Raw genomic sequence first — 16118 nt, forward strand, 5'->3', positions numbered from 1 at the left:
TTGTTACCTGTGCCCAGGTCATTTGAATGGATTTCAGGGAATTTGAGATCCCCCTTGAAATTAAATACAGATTTTTATCTGTGCCCGTGTGTATGTTGTGTGCATTTTTCTGGAGCGAGGGTCGTGTGACTGGTTTCATTCTGTCAGTATTTAAGAGAGGTCATCTGTAGGGACAGTTGGTTTTGAGAATAATGTCACCTAAAACTTGACATGTTGGCAATGACCCGGGACTGGCTCTTTTTCCTCTTTAGCCTTGTTTTCTCTTCCACCTCCTCTCTGTCACCCAGTGTCCCAGGCCCAGCGTAGGAAACCCGTCTCTGCTGTCACCTGTTCTTTGCGGCTCCGGTGCTAGCCCGGTGCCTGGCACAGTCAGTGCTGGTCGAAGGAAACCTCACCGGTGCGTGTCTCCTTTCCGCCATGACGCTCGCTTCTGGAACGGACAGCAAGTGCAGACTCGGCCAGACCCTCGGGGACCTTCTCACTCTTCTTCCAGCCTTTCCACTTTGTTGGGACACTTCTTGCCATGTTTTACCCACCTCTGACAGGCTCACCTCTCTTCCTTTTCCAAGCCCTTCTCTCGATGTGCCAGAGCTTCGGTCTCCCCATAAGCAGCCTCCCCCTCGCCCCCTCTCCACGAGGCTTCTTCCACAGACTACCCCTTCCCACCGTCCAGCACCTGGGCTTCTGTCCTGGACGGATCTCTGCGGCAGCTTCACTGAATTCTGCGTCTCTCTCTCACCACCCGTTTCAGAGTCAGCCTCCCCGCCAGCCTAGACCAGTGCCCCCTCTTCTCTCCTCGCTGCCTATAGGAGCCCACATTCCTCGGCCTACGAGCCCTGCAGCCACCAGCCGCTGCCGCTGCTCGCACGTGCACGGCCTTGCCCTGTTTCCCTGGAATTTCGATGCTGTCTGTCTCCATCTTCCCGCAGCTCGAGGAATCAGCTGTCTCTCTCTTCACTGTTCTCCTCTTGGCCACTTGCTTCAGGCTTTAGCAGATGTTTATTAAATGTTCGTTGAATGGTTTATGACTCTTCGACCTTCAGTTTAAAATTCTTTGAATTCAAATGTTTGTGCCATTTCGTAGACTTTTTCACTGGGACATACAGTGCAGTGTGTATCCCAGTTTATTTGAAGCTCCTCTAACTTAGTTTGATGAACGTTGGCTGTGTGTTTCCTCTGGCTCCTGGGCACCATGTCAAGTGCTGGGAGACGGGCCTTTGCTGGGGCGGAGTGGAAGGGTAGGGGGTTTGCAGCCCATTACACGTCAGGTCTCAAACTTTGTGGTCTCAGGACCTCTTTACTCTCTTAAAAATCATGAGGACCCTGAAAAGCTTTTGTTTATATGGGTTATTTGTTAATATTGTAGTAGCCAAAATTCACACTGGGAAATTGAGAAAATATTTTGAATTTACTTAAAAATAACAACCCACTACATGTTAATATAACATTTCTATGAGAAATTAACTGCATCTTCCAGAACAAAAATGATGAGTAGGAAGAGTGGCATCGTTTTATGTTTTTGTAAATCTCTTTTATGTCTGGTTTGTTAGAAAAACCTGGATTTTCACATCTGTTTCTATATTCATTCTGCCGGGCTGTGTTTTTTGGGGGAACTACATGAGTCAAATCTGGCCTCAGATATGTAGTTGGAGAAGGGAGGACTATTTTAATAGTCTTTTCACATGATGGCAGTTATTTGGTGGTACTCTACCAGAACTCAAAAGGTGGCAGTTTCTTAAAGGTTAGTTGCAATGTGGAATGCGAAACTGTGTCAGTGAACTTTTCATGTTGTTACATTAAAATTCATTAATCTTTTTACTCCTCCAATAGCTCATTTGCTGCTTATGCATGATATAACATCATGCATTGGTCATTTGGAAAATACTGGTTCACTGAGTCACACAGATTTGCTAAGTATTCTAAGTATAGTGTTATACAGTGTAAAAACAAACAAACAAACAAAAACAAAAACTCCTCCCACATTTGGTAACACCACCACCAACCTTGTCAGAAAAGTCTTTTTAAGTATAGGGACCAGTTTGTGGTGGCTAGTGTAAGTTTTCTAAACTTCTAATTGTTGTTTGAAAAGTAGAAATTTATCATTTGCAGCACATACTGTTAAGTTATTTTTCTGGAGAAGATATGCCAGTACCCTTGGGTTTTGGGGTTTTTTTTAGTCATTCTTCCAAGTAAAATGACGCTCTGTGGAGAAAGTGGCCAGTTTAGCCCACAGCTTGGTCACACGAGCGCTTTTCCTTCAGATGAACGTTGTCCTTTGCTTTGCAGCAGAAGTGCTTAGTGCATACTTCCCATTTTGTCACAAAAAAATAAAAGGATCAAGGGACAAAGCTTTAGTAAAATTAACCATTTTTACTACTCCATTAAAGACACTTAAATGAAACTGGCGATCTTTTTAGTGAGCAGGTGGCCAAGGAGTAGCCCAGTGACTGCCAGCGTGCCCTGGAGTCCTGTGCCACCATCCAGCAGTGCAAATGTTAGCACAGTGAAAATGTCAGATAATGTCTTCATATTATTCTGAAAGTGCTTTCGACCTCCCAGTACAGATCTTGGGGACCTCCGAGTCCATGGACTGTGCTTTGATACCCACTGGGGAGATGCAGCCTCAGCGCCCACAGATCTGGGCTCAGCTCACTCCCTACCTCCTTCAGGCCTTTCTTCAAACATGAGGCTGTCCCTGACCCGCACGTTTCAGATCAGCCCCTCTCCCCCCGCGCCCCTGGCCCTCCTTGCTGTTTTTTTCTCCATGTTCCTTGTCACCATGTAATATACTGTATCAGTCTCTATTTGGTCTTCCTCTTTCTACTAAGATGGAGGCTCAGGATGGCAGAGGTGTCAGTCTGTCTTGTTCACTGTATTCTTAGTACTTAGAGCGGTACCTGGCTTGTAGAGGTGATAGGTAGCCTGGTGAGTGAGGGAGTGAATGAATGAATGAGCGGATGAATGAACAAACGATAGCGCCAGGCCAGTTCTCTGCCATCTCCTGGCAGGTCTGAGAGCACTTCATTGCATTTGAACCCTTCCCCGTGGGGGTTCTGGCCCTGCTGACTTCTCTGCTCCCCGGCTCTCCAGCCAGTGCTGCCCCACACCGCCGTGTGCCTCGTGTGTGGCGAGGCGGGGAAGGAGGACACAGTGGAAGAGGAAGAGGGCAAGTTTAACCTCATGCTCATGGAGTGCTCCATCTGCAATGAAATCATCCACCCTGGATGCCTTAAGGTGAGCGCCCCTGGGGATATGGCTGTGCTGCCCGAGCCCCGATCCAGGGCCCCTGGTGGTGCTGAAGCTGGGCCTGGGGCGGTGAGGTGCTTGGATTCCGTCCCCAGACCAACCCCACGTATGGGGATTCTGTGTCGGGTGATGAGCTGAGGGCAGGAACGGTCTGGCGTAGCTCAGACCTTTGACCCGCGTCCTAGCGGGACTGAGCACACACACTCCACCTCCCACAGCGCAGAACCACAGGGTTCCCACAACCTCACACTGGCCCAGAGGGAAGGACTGGGTGGTCAGGCTGCTTGTGGCAACCCTGGCTTAGGGTTTCTGGGAGAACAGGGCCCGACCCGGTGAGGGCAGGTCCCAGAGCAACAGGGGGTTGATTTCCTGCTCCTATGTGCCAGGAACCTGCCCTCGGCGTGTCCAGGGCCAGGCTTGCTCCTCCTGGGGACTGCCGTGCTATACCTGCCTGTCTTGGGCAGCAGGTTCTGCTTTTGAAAGGAAGAGACTGCTCTGGGCTGGCGCATAGCTTCTGCCCCAAAAGAATGTCATCATACCTGGTACCGCCCTGTCAACCCAGGTGGCAGCCTGTGTGTATCTGTGTTTCAGAGAGATCAGGGTGGGCCTGCCGCAGATGGTACTTCCACTCTGAAGGGTCCCCTTTCCCTCTGGTGGGGGGGCGGTTGTTTTGATGCAGCCCCTCCCCCACCCCTCCCAATCTGATTTTCCCTAGTAGCTTTGGAAGTCAGACCTTCCAAAGTAGGCCTTCAGGTCTAGGTCGCCTGGCTCCCTAGGGACAGGTACAGCACGTCTGATTTGCTCACACGCAGCACTCCACACAGGGCTGCGAAATGGCTGAACAGTTCGTTGGGGCTCTTCTGGGTGCTGGGCCCTGAGCTCATCGCTCCACCCCGGCTATCTCATTGAATTTTCACAGGACTCCGGTAGGATAGGGACACTCCATTTTGTGGACCAGGGCACTGGCCCACAGGCAAGGATGGAGTGATTTGCCCAGGATCAACTGAGCTAGGAAGAGGCAAAATCAGGTTTTGAACCCTGGCTTGAATCCAGAGCCACCTGTCTTAACCACTCCGGTTTCTTTTTGGCCGAAGATGGGATGGAGATGGCATTTGGGAGCAGGGTGTTGATGTTCCTGGCGGAGGTGGCCCTCTCCGCCCCCTCCATGTTTGCTGACTGGCCTTGTTCCTTGCAGATTAAGGAGTCAGAGGGCGTGGTCAACGATGAGCTTCCGAACTGCTGGGAGTGTCCAAAGTGTAACCACGCCGGCAAGACCGGGAAAGTGAGTGCCGGGGCCCAGGCCCAGCGGTCAGCTCGGGCGGGGGGCCTTAGCTTTGCCAGACCCAGCCTGTCCCCACGTCACTGGCTGGTGGGTGCATGCGGGCTGAGGGAGGCGGGCTCGGCCAAAGATATACAGTTTGTTTGTTCCTTCTCTGTTTTTGGCCTACAAGCAAAAGCGTGGCCCTGGCTTTAAGTACGCCTCCAACCTGCCCGGCTCCCTGCTCAAGGAGCAGAAGATGAACCGGGACAACAAGGAAGGGCAGGAGCCTGCCAAGCGGAGGAGTGAGTGTGAAGAGGCGCCCCGGCGCAGGTCAGACGAGCACCCCAAGAAGGTGCCCCCTGACGGCATCCTACGCCGAAAGTCGGACGACGTGCACCTGAGGAGGAAGCGGAAATACGAGAAGCCCCAAGAGCCCAGTGGACGCAAACGAGTACGGATTGGGAGGACAGTGTGGGGCGGGGCGCGGCACCGGGTGGCCTGACCTGTCCTGCCGGGGGGCGGGGATGGGCAGTGGGGAGAGCGCAGGACCCTGGCCTCTGGCTGCCTTGAGCAGGTCACCTAAGCCCTGAGCGCCCGCCCAAAAGAAAGGAGGGGAAGCCAGCGCGTCACTCCTTCCCCCCTTCAGGTCTCGACGCTTCAGACGTCCCCCGGGTCCTCCTCTCACCTCTCGCCGAGGCCCCCTCTGGGCAGCAACCTCAGCCCTTGGTGGAGATCCAGTCTCACTTACTTCCAGCAGCAGGTGCTCCCATGTTGCCCCGCCCTCCCGAGGCCTTGGGGACTTGCACACCCGGGCCACCCTCACCCCTGCGCTGGTCCTCCCGCCCACTGCCACCGCCGTTCCCAGGCGCCTGTTCACGGGAGCTTCCCAGGCCTCAGCCCCAGGTCGCCGGCTCGCGGTTCTGGCATGGGGCCTGGGAAGCCCTGCGGATCAGGGGAACCTCGGAGGATCCCGGCCGCCCTGCTCCGCCCACCGGCCCTTCCGGCTTCTGCCACGAGGTGGCGCCGGGTCGTCTTCTCCCAGCTCTAGCCATTAAGGCTCGGCTGGGAATCCTGCAGGCTCTGCTTCCAGGACCGGCTCCCAGGGCCAAGTCCCACTGGAATGGGCCACTGCACATCTCTGGGTCTGCCCAAGGGTGGGAGGTCAGTTGGTTGGGGACAATTGGACCACACTCCTCCACTTCCAGCTGCTTCTTTAAAACCAGCAGGCAGGGCCCACCCGTCTGTTGAAGCGGAAGAGATGGGGTTTGTGGGAAGGCGCCCCTACTCTAGAGACTGAACTGGTGGTGGGGTTGGGTGTAGAGGGGACTAAAACCCACGAACCCTGGGAGCAAGCTCTGCACCCTTTTCTTCCTGTGACAGCTGAAACCTGGCAAAGAAGATAAGCTTTTCAGGAAAAAGGTACCATCTGCCTCTCCCCTTCCCTCACCCCAGGCCTGGTGCAGCAGGTCCCAGGAGGAGGGCGGGGAGGCCTGGGTGGGCGCAGCCCGAAGCCGGGGGCTCACCTGTCCTCGCTCCCCCTCCTCCCTCAGCGGCGGTCCTGGAAGAACGCCGAGGACCGGATGGCTCTAGCTAACAAGCCGCTCCGACGCTTCAAGCAAGAGCCAGAGGATGATCTGCCCGAGGCGCCCCCCAAGACCAGGGAGAGCGACCATTCTCGCTCCAGCTCCCCCACAGCCGGGCCCAGCACCGAGGGCACGGACGGCCCCGAGGAGAAGAAGAAGGTGAAGATGCGCCGGAAACGGCGGCTCCCCAACAAGGAGCTGAGCAAGGAGCTGAGCAAGGAGCTCAACCAGGAGATCCAGAAGACGGAGAGCAGCCTGGCAAGCGAAAACCACCAGCCCATCAAGTCGGAGCCCGAGAGTGAGAACGAGGAGCCCAAGCGGCCCCTGGGCCTCTGCGAACGCCCCCACCGCTTCAGCAAGGGGCTCAACGGCACCCCCCGGGAGCTGCGGCACCAGCTGGGGCCCGGCCTGCGCAGCCCACCCCGAGTCATCTCCCGGCCCCCTCCCTCCGTGTCCCCACCCAAGTGCATCCAGATGGAGCGACATGTGATCCGGCCGCCGCCCATCAGCCCCCCACCCGACTCGTTGCCCCTGGATGATGGGGCAGCGCACGTCATGCACAGGGAGGTGTGGATGGCCGTCTTCAGCTACCTCAGCCACCAAGACCTGTGCGTCTGCATGCGGGTTTGCAGGACCTGGAACCGCTGGTGAGGGGCCGCTGGCCGGGCTCGGACCGGGAGGCGGCAGGGGACTGGCCCTGTGTCAGGCTCTAGGCCGAGGCTGAGCCTGGACGAGGGATGGCAGGAGCGTGGCTCGCATCCCCACTTGAGGTGCTCGTCATGCTCTCGCCTCCTAAGCTCGGTCCAGGTTAATTATCCTCAGAGTCCCAGGCAGCTCCGCAGTCCGCTCAGCCTGGTCTCGTCAGAAGAGGTGAACCCCATTCGCTTTCCTGACGTAGCTCCTCAGAAGACGAGCCGAGGGCCAGGCGGAGTCCTGTCCGTAAAGTGTTAGCTCAGGTTTACAGCAGGGGTGCCGTTACTGACCTGAACCCCAGCTTTGACGTTTCCTGGCTTTCCGGCCACGGTACTTACCTTCGTCTGTGACTGGGTATGATACCTGCCTCGCAGGGTTGTTTTGTTTTGAGATACGGCTGTAGAGGGTGCAGTAAAGCCCCCATTGGTACTTGACACAGAGCAGGTGCCAGCACCTTCTGTGAGAGCCCTGTGGCAGTCAGAGCAGAGCTGCCCAGCTGTGGGCAGATGGGAGCCAAACAGAAGGTTCCAGAAGGTGGAATAGGGAGCCTCCCCCTGAGCTTGGTAGTTGGGGAGTTAATCACAGCCAGGCAGGGGGCACCCCGTGTGAGCCGGCATCTCTGATGGTGCCCCCTCTGCTGGGCTTGGCCTCCAGGTGCTGCGATAAGCGGTTATGGACCCGCATCGACCTGAACCACTGCAAGTCCATCACGCCCCTGATGCTGAGCGGCATCATCCGGCGACAGCCTGTCTCTCTGGACCTCAGCTGGACCAATATCTCCAAGAAACAGCTGAGCTGGCTTATCAACCGGTTGCCTGGTGAGCATGGACTGGGCACCCCAAAAGTGAGGAGTGGGGGCTGGGATATGTCATTTGACCTGCCATCCTTTTCTCTGTCCTCCCAGGGCTCCGAGACTTGGTGCTGTCGGGCTGCTCGTGGATCGCGGTCTCAGCCCTCTGTAGCTCCAGTTGTCCGTTGCTCCGGACCCTGGATGTCCAGTGGGTAGAAGGGCTAAAGGATGCCCAGATGCGGGACCTCCTGTCCCCGCCCACGGATAACAGGCCAGGTGAGCGGCCAGGTCTGGGGCGTGCCCTAGGGGCTCGCACAAAGGCGGTGGAAGCGAGCTGTGCCACTGGGTCTGGTTTTTACCACAGACCCTACCTGGTGTGTGTCCTCGAGCCTTCTCTGTCCTCGGCCCTTCTCCAGAGGGTGCAGATGGGCCCCGGCTGCTGTGTCCTGTCAGCTTCGGGCACTGAGGGGCCCTGAGGGGGCAGAGGCTCCTGTGCACACCCACTCTGGGGGCTCTGCACACATCCGACTGCTTCTCTGTTAATTTGTTCTCCATCGGCCTCAGGTCCCCGGGAACACCAGGGTCAGTGTGGTTGGACAGGGTCTCACAGGAGAGTTCAGGGGTCATCGCTCCCTGGCATCAGCTCAAACCCGTGGCGATCCAGGGACGCTGTGCTGTCTCTGCTCCAGTTGCCCCAGTCCTGCTGGTCGAAACTGTGGGCTCTCCCTACATCTTCTGATTGTTTAAAAATCTACAAGTGTAAAGTTTGATGTGGAATCTTCTGATTTTTAAATGTTGGAACTAATTCTGATCTTTTTGGTGAAACACTTAAGAGATGGCAAAATGAAACCCAAGCATTACAACTGGCTGGTAGGGCTTCCGTGTCATGTCAGGCTGACATGTCACCTCTCTCTTCCCTGCCCCGCTTCAGGTCAGATGGACAATCGGAGCAAGCTCCGGAACATCGTGGAGCTGCGTCTAGCAGGCCTGGACATCACGGACGCCTCCCTGCGGCTCATCATCCGCCACATGCCCTTGCTGTCCAAGCTCCACCTTAGTTACTGTAACCATGTTACTGACCAGTCCATCAACCTGCTCACTGCTGTAGGCACCACCACCCGAGACTCCTTAACTGAAATCAACCTGTCAGGTCAGTTGGGGGCACCTGGGCTGGGAATTTCACATTTGTGCCCTGGCTGTTATAGGGTTACAGTGTTGGGTGCCAGGACGTACCAGTGATGGAGACGGATACGCAGCCTAGTCTAGAAGGGAAACGGATATTAAACAAAGAAGTTATTACTAGGTTGGTAATGAGTGCTACCAAAAAATAGTGCTGGTAGCAGTGAGCGCATGTAGCAGTGGTTCCGGACCCAAAACACACACCATGGAAGCTTCTGTTGTTCTGTTGGGGCTGTGGATGGGCTGGCTCCGGGCAGCGGGGCCCGGGAGAATGGTGGGAAGCGAGGCCCAGCCAGACCGAGCAGGCATCCCCTGGTGCAGTAGGCTGCTGGTTTCTGCCATGGCTGTTTACGTGTACTTCTGGTGCACTCCTGACCTTGCCAAAGGGCCTGTGTTGGGAGAGAAGAAAAGCCCCCAGCTCGTGTCGTATGTCGCACACGCTGTTTAATTCTCACTTCGTCCACTTGCCGATGGTGCTGGAGTCGGCTCCTAAGGACCCGGGACATGAGGGCCGGTGAGGTGGACAGAGGCAATACTGTTCTCAGCCCAGCTAACCCAGTTTTCACCCGATAGCTCAGGAAGGTCGGATTGGGTCTGTGAGATGAGACCAAAAAAAAAAAAAAAAAACCCAAAAAAACCCTTTTTCTATCCAGAAATTTATCCAGTAATGATTACCTCATTTAAATTCCATTTGACACAGTTCAGTCTCATGTCGTACTCCATCAGGGGTCACGTGCTGATCGTTTGCCTCTCTTTGCATCCCACGTTTGTGCCTGATGAACACCTTCCTGTCACTAGTGCCATGTTCGAGCGGGAGTGGGGGGAGGTTTGGATGGCTGAGATAATTCTGGCCCTCAGGTCCTGGGAAGCCATTCCTCCTCGGGGAGTTTTGGTGGCGGGGTTGTGCCACTCCGTGGAAGCAGAGAACAGTCATGCTGGGGGAGGTGGTTTCACCAGGATCCCCGCTCATGGCGCATCTGGTGGTCTTGATGCTAGAGCATCTTGTTCTAAGCACTTGGTCTTATGTGGGTGCTTTTTTCCTATTCCAATTTAGTTCTTATGTCGAGCAGAGATCCCAGTACGAATCCACATCCCCTGCAGTGGGGTCCGTGGTGCATTTGTTTGTGTAAATCATCTTTTGCGTTGTTTTCCGCCACAATCCATTCAGGTCATCTTTTTTCTTAGTACATAACAGCTCTGCGTTCTTGTTAAGAGCTGTGAAGTCAAATCTCTATGCAGTCTCTTCTAGATTCTTTTCTTTTAGAGGTGATTTTCACATCACTGTAAGTAGTTAATGATAAAGTAAGTGTGCGTCACAGTATGGATGGCATTTGACATGGTTCAACTTCCTTGAACTTGGTTGGAGGATTTGGGCTAATGACAGAGTGAAGCCGCAGTTGTCTGGCTTTTGTTACCCCGGCCGAATTCCCTTGTAGAAATGTTGCCTGGGCAGCCGTTTGCTTTTCCCTCCCCTACCTGCTTCCCGTCCCCTGAGACAACTACCTGCATCTCTCGAGCGCTTTCTTCTAGTGTTTACCTCCATATTTCCAAATAGCAAACTTACGTTGCTATTTCTTGACTTTTTTTTCCATTCAGACATTGTGTGTAACACGAGGCTCCTACTCTTACATCCTCTCACTCCCCCTTTTTTCTCCCTCTTTCCAATTTGTGGTTAAGTCACTATTATTTCCCTTTTTCACAGCCACATAAGTATTGTCCACTGTTGGGCCAATTATGTATTATGAGTATGTTTCCTCTTTTGCACAGTTTTTTCCCCAAGTTAATAATGGCCTCATCTTTGCGTAGTTTCTGCGCAGACTGCAACAGACTCGAGCACTAGTCTTTCCCTGCACAGACGCACGGGGCCCCGACCAGCCTTCATGGACCACCATCCTGGATTTCTCCTCCCATTCTTTCTTCCTTCTGGGCTCCTGCCTCATGTCACCTGGCTGCTTCTTTCTGCCTGCCACGCAGCTGCCGTCCTGGGACTTCCCTTGGTCTCTCTTGTGCAGGGCCCCCATTTTCCTGACCCTGTACCTTCTTGTTTTTTTTTTTGTTTTTTTTTATAGTAGTTTTATTACACCCTCACATTTAATTGATAGCGTAGCTGGATATGTAATCTTCATTTAGGGACCATGTCATTTCAGAAAGTAGGAAGCACTGCTCTTTGCCTTCCTGAGCTGAAGTCCAAAGCCATTTCATTCTCCATCCTTCAGTGAATTTCCATTCATTAGAAGTTCGTAGGACATTTTGTCTCTAGTTTCCTGCGTTTTTGATAATGAGCTTTGCTTCGAGTCTCTTTTCATCCACACTGAACGCTTTCATGAGCCCCTTCAGTCTTTGTATCTGGAAATGTCTTTAGTTTTGGGAAATTTCCTTGAATTATTTAATTTCCTTCCCTTCAATTTTCTTTACTAGTCGTATGTTATCTTTTCTTTTTTATTTTCCTCCTGTTTTCCACCTTTGTGTCTTTTTGCTCTATGTTGAGGGAGTTTTCCTTCATTTTACCACACAATTCATACAGTGAGTTTCTCATTTCTGCTGTCATTAGGTTGAACCATGTGAAGCTGCTGTTTATCAGGCATTGGCAGTTTCTTATGGTTCAACCTGCATTTTCCATTTCACAGCTGTATTTTGTTCTCTGAACATTTGTAGAGTAGCCTGTTCTTGTTCTCTGAGTCTGGATAGTTTACGTCCCGGAGTTACGGATAGTTTTGTTTTCTTCTTGCACAAGCTGGTTCCTTCACGTGGGTGTAGTGTCCGTGCGTGGGTGTCTGCTCAGGGTGACTGGAGGTAGAGCTGGTGGTGCTGGCCTGCCATGCATATCAGTTGTTAAGTGGTCAGCGCATGTCATTTCTTTGGGGGGAAACCCACTTGAGACCTTACAGTCTTTCCTCTGAAGCTGGTCGGGCTTGCCGAAAGGACTTTCCTTGGTGTCCCAGCTGGAGGGGGAGGGAGGCTGGCGGTCTGAGTAGTCAGCAGCCAAGTTTCCTCAGAGCCCCTGATTCTGAGTGGGCGCCCCTGCCTGCCACGGTGCCTGGTGATGTCCAGTCGAGAGACTTCCTCTTACCTGTTGGAGACTAAAACTCCACTTCCAATGCACCTATTGCTTCCGGTACCTGAAACTTCGAGGTGTTTTATAGAGTAAATCTGCTTCTCTGCTTTTCCTTCAGCCAGTTTAGGATTAAGCGTTCTCAGGTCTGATGAATTGATACCTCTTCTCCAGCTTCCAAAATTTAAAGTAAAATTTATTGTGGTAAGATAACACATAGGACCATTTTAACCATTTTTAAGTGTAGTCAGTCAGCATTAAGGATATTCACGTTGCTGTACATCCGCCACCGCCATCACCACCACCATCTTCATTACTTCTTCCTCACCCCGTCAGGAGCTCTGCACCCACTGCGATAGCTCCCCACTCCCCGCCGTCGCCCGCCACCGGCAACCGCATCTTTCTGCTGGTATGAATCCTAGCACCTCATGTAAGTGGAATCACGTGGTAGTTGTCTTTTTTGTGACTAGCTTCTTAGCATAATGTCCTTAAGGTTTATCCACCATGTGGCATGTGTCAGAATTTCCTTCCTTTTCAAACCTGAATAGTGCTCTGTTATATGTGTAGACCGCATTTGGTTTATCCAGTCGTCCGTCAGTGGACACTTGGGTTGCTTCCATCTTGTGGCTGTTGTGAATAATTCTGCCATGAATGCGGGTGCACAGACACCTGCGTGAGTCCCCACTTTCAGTTTTTTCGGGTATACAGGCATATCTTGTTTTATTGTGCTTCAGATACTGCTGTTTTTTACAAATTGAAGGTAAGACCCTCCACCAGCAAAAAGATTACAACTCGCTGAAGGCTCAGGTAATGGTTAGCAATAAAGTAATTTTTAATTAAGGTGCATATATTGTTTTAGACATAATGCCATTGCATACTTAATAGACTACAGTATAGTATAAATGTAATTTCTGTATGCACTGGAAGATCAGAAAAGATGTGTGACTCGCTTTATTGCAGTATTTGCTTTATGGTGGTGATCTGGAACTGAACCCCTAATATCTGAGGTATGCCTGTACACCCAGAAATGGACTAGTTGGATCTTACACTGTTTTTAAGTAGCCGCTCACTATTCTAACAGGTGTAAAGATCTCAATGTAGTTTCAACTTGCATTTCCTTCATGATTAGTGACGTTGAGCATCTTCTCATTTGCTTATTTGCCATTTGTGTATCTTCTTTGAAGAAATGTCTGTTCACATCCATTGCCCATTTTTTAAACTAGGTTGTTTTTGTTGTCGAGTTGTAAGAGTTCTTTATAGATTCTGGATATTAGTCCTTTATCTGATACACGAATTTGCAAATATTTGCTCCATTTTGTGTAGTCTTCTCGCTCTTGTGTCTTTTGTACAGGTTTTTAATCTCGATGTTCAGTCTATTTTCCCTTTTGTTGCCATGTTTAAGAAATCATCGGCAAATCCAAGGTCTTGAAGATTTTCCTGTTTGTGGTGTACAGCTTATGGTTTTAGCTCCTATGTTAAAAGTCTGTGAATCATTTTGAGTGAATTTTCATAAATGGCGTGAAGTAGGGGTTCAACTTCATTCTTTTGCATGTAGATATCCCAGCATCTCAGTTTTCCCAGCATCATTTGTTGATACATCTGTCTTTTCCCCCCACTGAATTGTTTTGGTACCAGTCAAAAATCATTTGACCATTTGAGGGTTTATTTCTCAATTCTATTCCATTGATCTGTATATCTCTCTTGGTCAGTAACACACTGTGGCTTTTGTAGAAAGTTTTGAAATCAGGAAGTAGGAGTCTTCCAGTTTTTTCTTTTCCAAGATTGTTTTGGCAATTCAGGGTCCATTTCTACATTTTAGGATAAATGTTGTATTTCTGCAAAAGCACTGTTGGTATGTCATAGCAATTTCATTGAATCTGTAGATTGCTTTGGGTATATTGACATTTTAACAAAATGAAGTCTTTCAATCCATGAATGTGGGGTTTTTTCCCCATTTATTTATATTTTCTTAAAGTTATTTCAGCAATATTTTTTAGTTTTCAGTGTACAGACCTCTCACCTCATTAAATTTATTCCTAAGTATATTATTTTTGATGCTGTTGTAAATGGACTTGTTTTCGTTTTCTTTCAGATTGGTCACTGCTAGTCCATAGAAATACAACTGATTTTTTGTGAATCTTTTGTATCTTGCTGCAACTTAGCTAAATTCATTTATTAGTTCTAACAGTTTGTGAGCATGTGTGTGTAATCTTTAGCATTTTCATGTCATCTGCAAGCAGAGATTTTAATTCCTAAGTTATCACCTTATAAAATTGAATGCATCGATCTAGAATATATTTTGTAGTGAGGTCGGAGTTCATCTTTATAGGCCACATTGTTTGATACATACTTTTTTCCCTTTTGTTTAGTCATTTGAAATTCCAAACATTGTGACACTTGACCCCTAAACATCTCTAGATACTTCAGCGTGCATTTTCTGAGTATAAGGACATTCTCCTCACATAACTACAATAATAGCACAATCGCACCGAAGTAAAAGATTAAAGAGTAAAAACAACCAAATGTAATCTTAGTCTAGAACAGGGCCCTTAGTCTTTCCCCCCCCAGAGACTGACCTTTCAAAGTGTCCCCAGCATGGTTTTCTGAGGGACTGTCCCACGTTGGAGTTCGTTGCCATCACGGTGTCCTATAGCTTGTACTCAGTCCCCTGGAGCCCGCTCTGCCTCACACGGTGTCCTCTTCCCTGCAGACTGTAATAAGGTTACTGACCAGTGCCTGTCCTTCTTCAAACGCTGTGGAAATATCTGTCATATTGACCTGAGGTACTGCAAGCAAGTCACCAAGGAGGGCTGTGAGCAGTTCATAGCTGAAATGTCTGTGAGTGTCCAGTTTGGGCAAGTGGAAGAAAAACTCCTGCAAAAACTGAGTTAGTCCACGGACTAGGGTGTAAATACAGGGTGGGGCGGGGGAGGGGACACGGCAGGGGAGGGCAAGAGACTTCACAGAAACTAGGGCTTTTATTTTCAATTTGAAACTTGGGACAACAGACCACGGAACGATTCCATTTTAAAGTCTTGCCGAGGGATAAGCCAAGCTACCACTCGTTTTGGGGATGAGTGAGCCGGTCGCTTTCCCTTGGTCTGAATCGTAACTGCACTGCTTTCTGGACCATTTCTAAGGCGGCCTTTATCAAGAAGACATTCCTGCAGAGAGGAGGATGGACTGTGGGCAAATTCTCTCATTGAAGCATGAGCTTAGGAGTTCTTTGGTGGTGTTTGGTTTTGGACGCCTCATTCCTTGCACCTCCAGGGTTTTGGGTGTCAACATAAAGTGGACCACACACCACATCTGCCATCTTGATATATTTTGTTTGTTTGGTTTTGTTACATCTTATTATGCAGAACTATTTTTGTACAAATTGTTTAAAAGTTATTTATGCAAGGTTTGAATGCATACCAGTGTTTTTATTGTTTTATGATTGCCAACTTTCCTGGTTTCCTTAAGGTAGGAGAGAACTTAACCTGTACTTCAGCAACACAAATAATCCACCTACACGTGAGCCCAGATCTGGCAAAGCAGGCTAAGACCTTCCAGTTAAAAGCATGTTGATTGGAAGCTGAGAGCCTGCTTTGTACGTCAAGAAGTTACACAAGCATGTTGTGCATATATGTAAATTATAGTCGAAGTAAAATACTTTGCCAAGTTTCCTCTGTATAGAATTCACCTTTTTCTCAAAATTTTGAAATTCAGACTTCAGCCTTTGCACTCAGGAGGGTTTTGCTCCAGCATGAGCTCTTGTACTCTAGATCTAATTTATACAGAGTCAAGAAGTAGAATAAATGACCCACCGTAGCCTTTCTTTTCTTTTCTCTCCTTTGAAGTGTGAGTTGAGTTCTCTTTTGAGGTTTATAACATGGCTGTTTCCCAGTTGTAAAGTTATGCATTCATAAGTGCCATTGTTGTAAGGTGTTGTTTTCCTAGACCTTCCCTGACACAGTTTACCTTTCTTGAATTTGTATAAACAATTGTACAAAAAAAAGTTTTTGGACTTTGCGGGTTTCTGTTCTAGGAGGGGGCTGGCCATTTGATGGAAAGTCCAGAGGCAGTGGTCTCAACGCTAGTTTACGTTGTTTTGAAGCCAAACAAGCTCTGATTTCTTATTTGTCTGAGAAGTGCTGTGGCTCCTTCATACAGGTTTATGGCTAATAAAGGTAGGGGAAAGAACCTATGCCACACCGTGAGTGGCCATGTCTGGGAATTAGGCACCAAGTGCCTCAAGGGCTTAGCGGTTCGGGGCCTCTGACCGCCCCTGTATAAAACAATGTCCACAGGACGTGGTTCCATAGTGTAGCG

At 50.2% G+C, this 16118-nt stretch overlaps 1 protein-coding gene across 1 annotated transcript in view; it reads left to right on the forward strand.

Annotated features, from left to right (window-relative positions):
• Positions 1–15804, forward strand: part of KDM2B (lysine demethylase 2B) — a 112020-nt gene extending 96216 nt beyond the window's left edge. Inside the window, exons 14-23 of the mRNA XM_023528152.1 lie at positions 3091–3234; positions 4442–4528; positions 4698–4958; positions 5154–5267; positions 5888–5926; positions 6058–6737; positions 7438–7601; positions 7688–7849; positions 8505–8723; positions 14515–15804. Of these exons, the coding sequence (XP_023383920.1) occupies positions 3091–3234; positions 4442–4528; positions 4698–4958; positions 5154–5267; positions 5888–5926; positions 6058–6737; positions 7438–7601; positions 7688–7849; positions 8505–8723; positions 14515–14696 (2052 nt within the window). The 3' untranslated portion in view covers positions 14697–15804. The remainder of the gene's footprint in view (positions 1–3090; positions 3235–4441; positions 4529–4697; positions 4959–5153; positions 5268–5887; positions 5927–6057; positions 6738–7437; positions 7602–7687; positions 7850–8504; positions 8724–14514) is intronic.
• The last annotated feature ends 314 nt before the right edge of the window (positions 15805–16118 follow it).

Source organism: Pteropus vampyrus, unplaced genomic scaffold, assembly GCF_000151845.1.
Source record: "Pteropus vampyrus isolate Shadow unplaced genomic scaffold, Pvam_2.0 Scaffold23, whole genome shotgun sequence".
NCBI classification, from domain to species: Eukaryota; Metazoa; Chordata; class Mammalia; order Chiroptera; family Pteropodidae; genus Pteropus; species Pteropus vampyrus.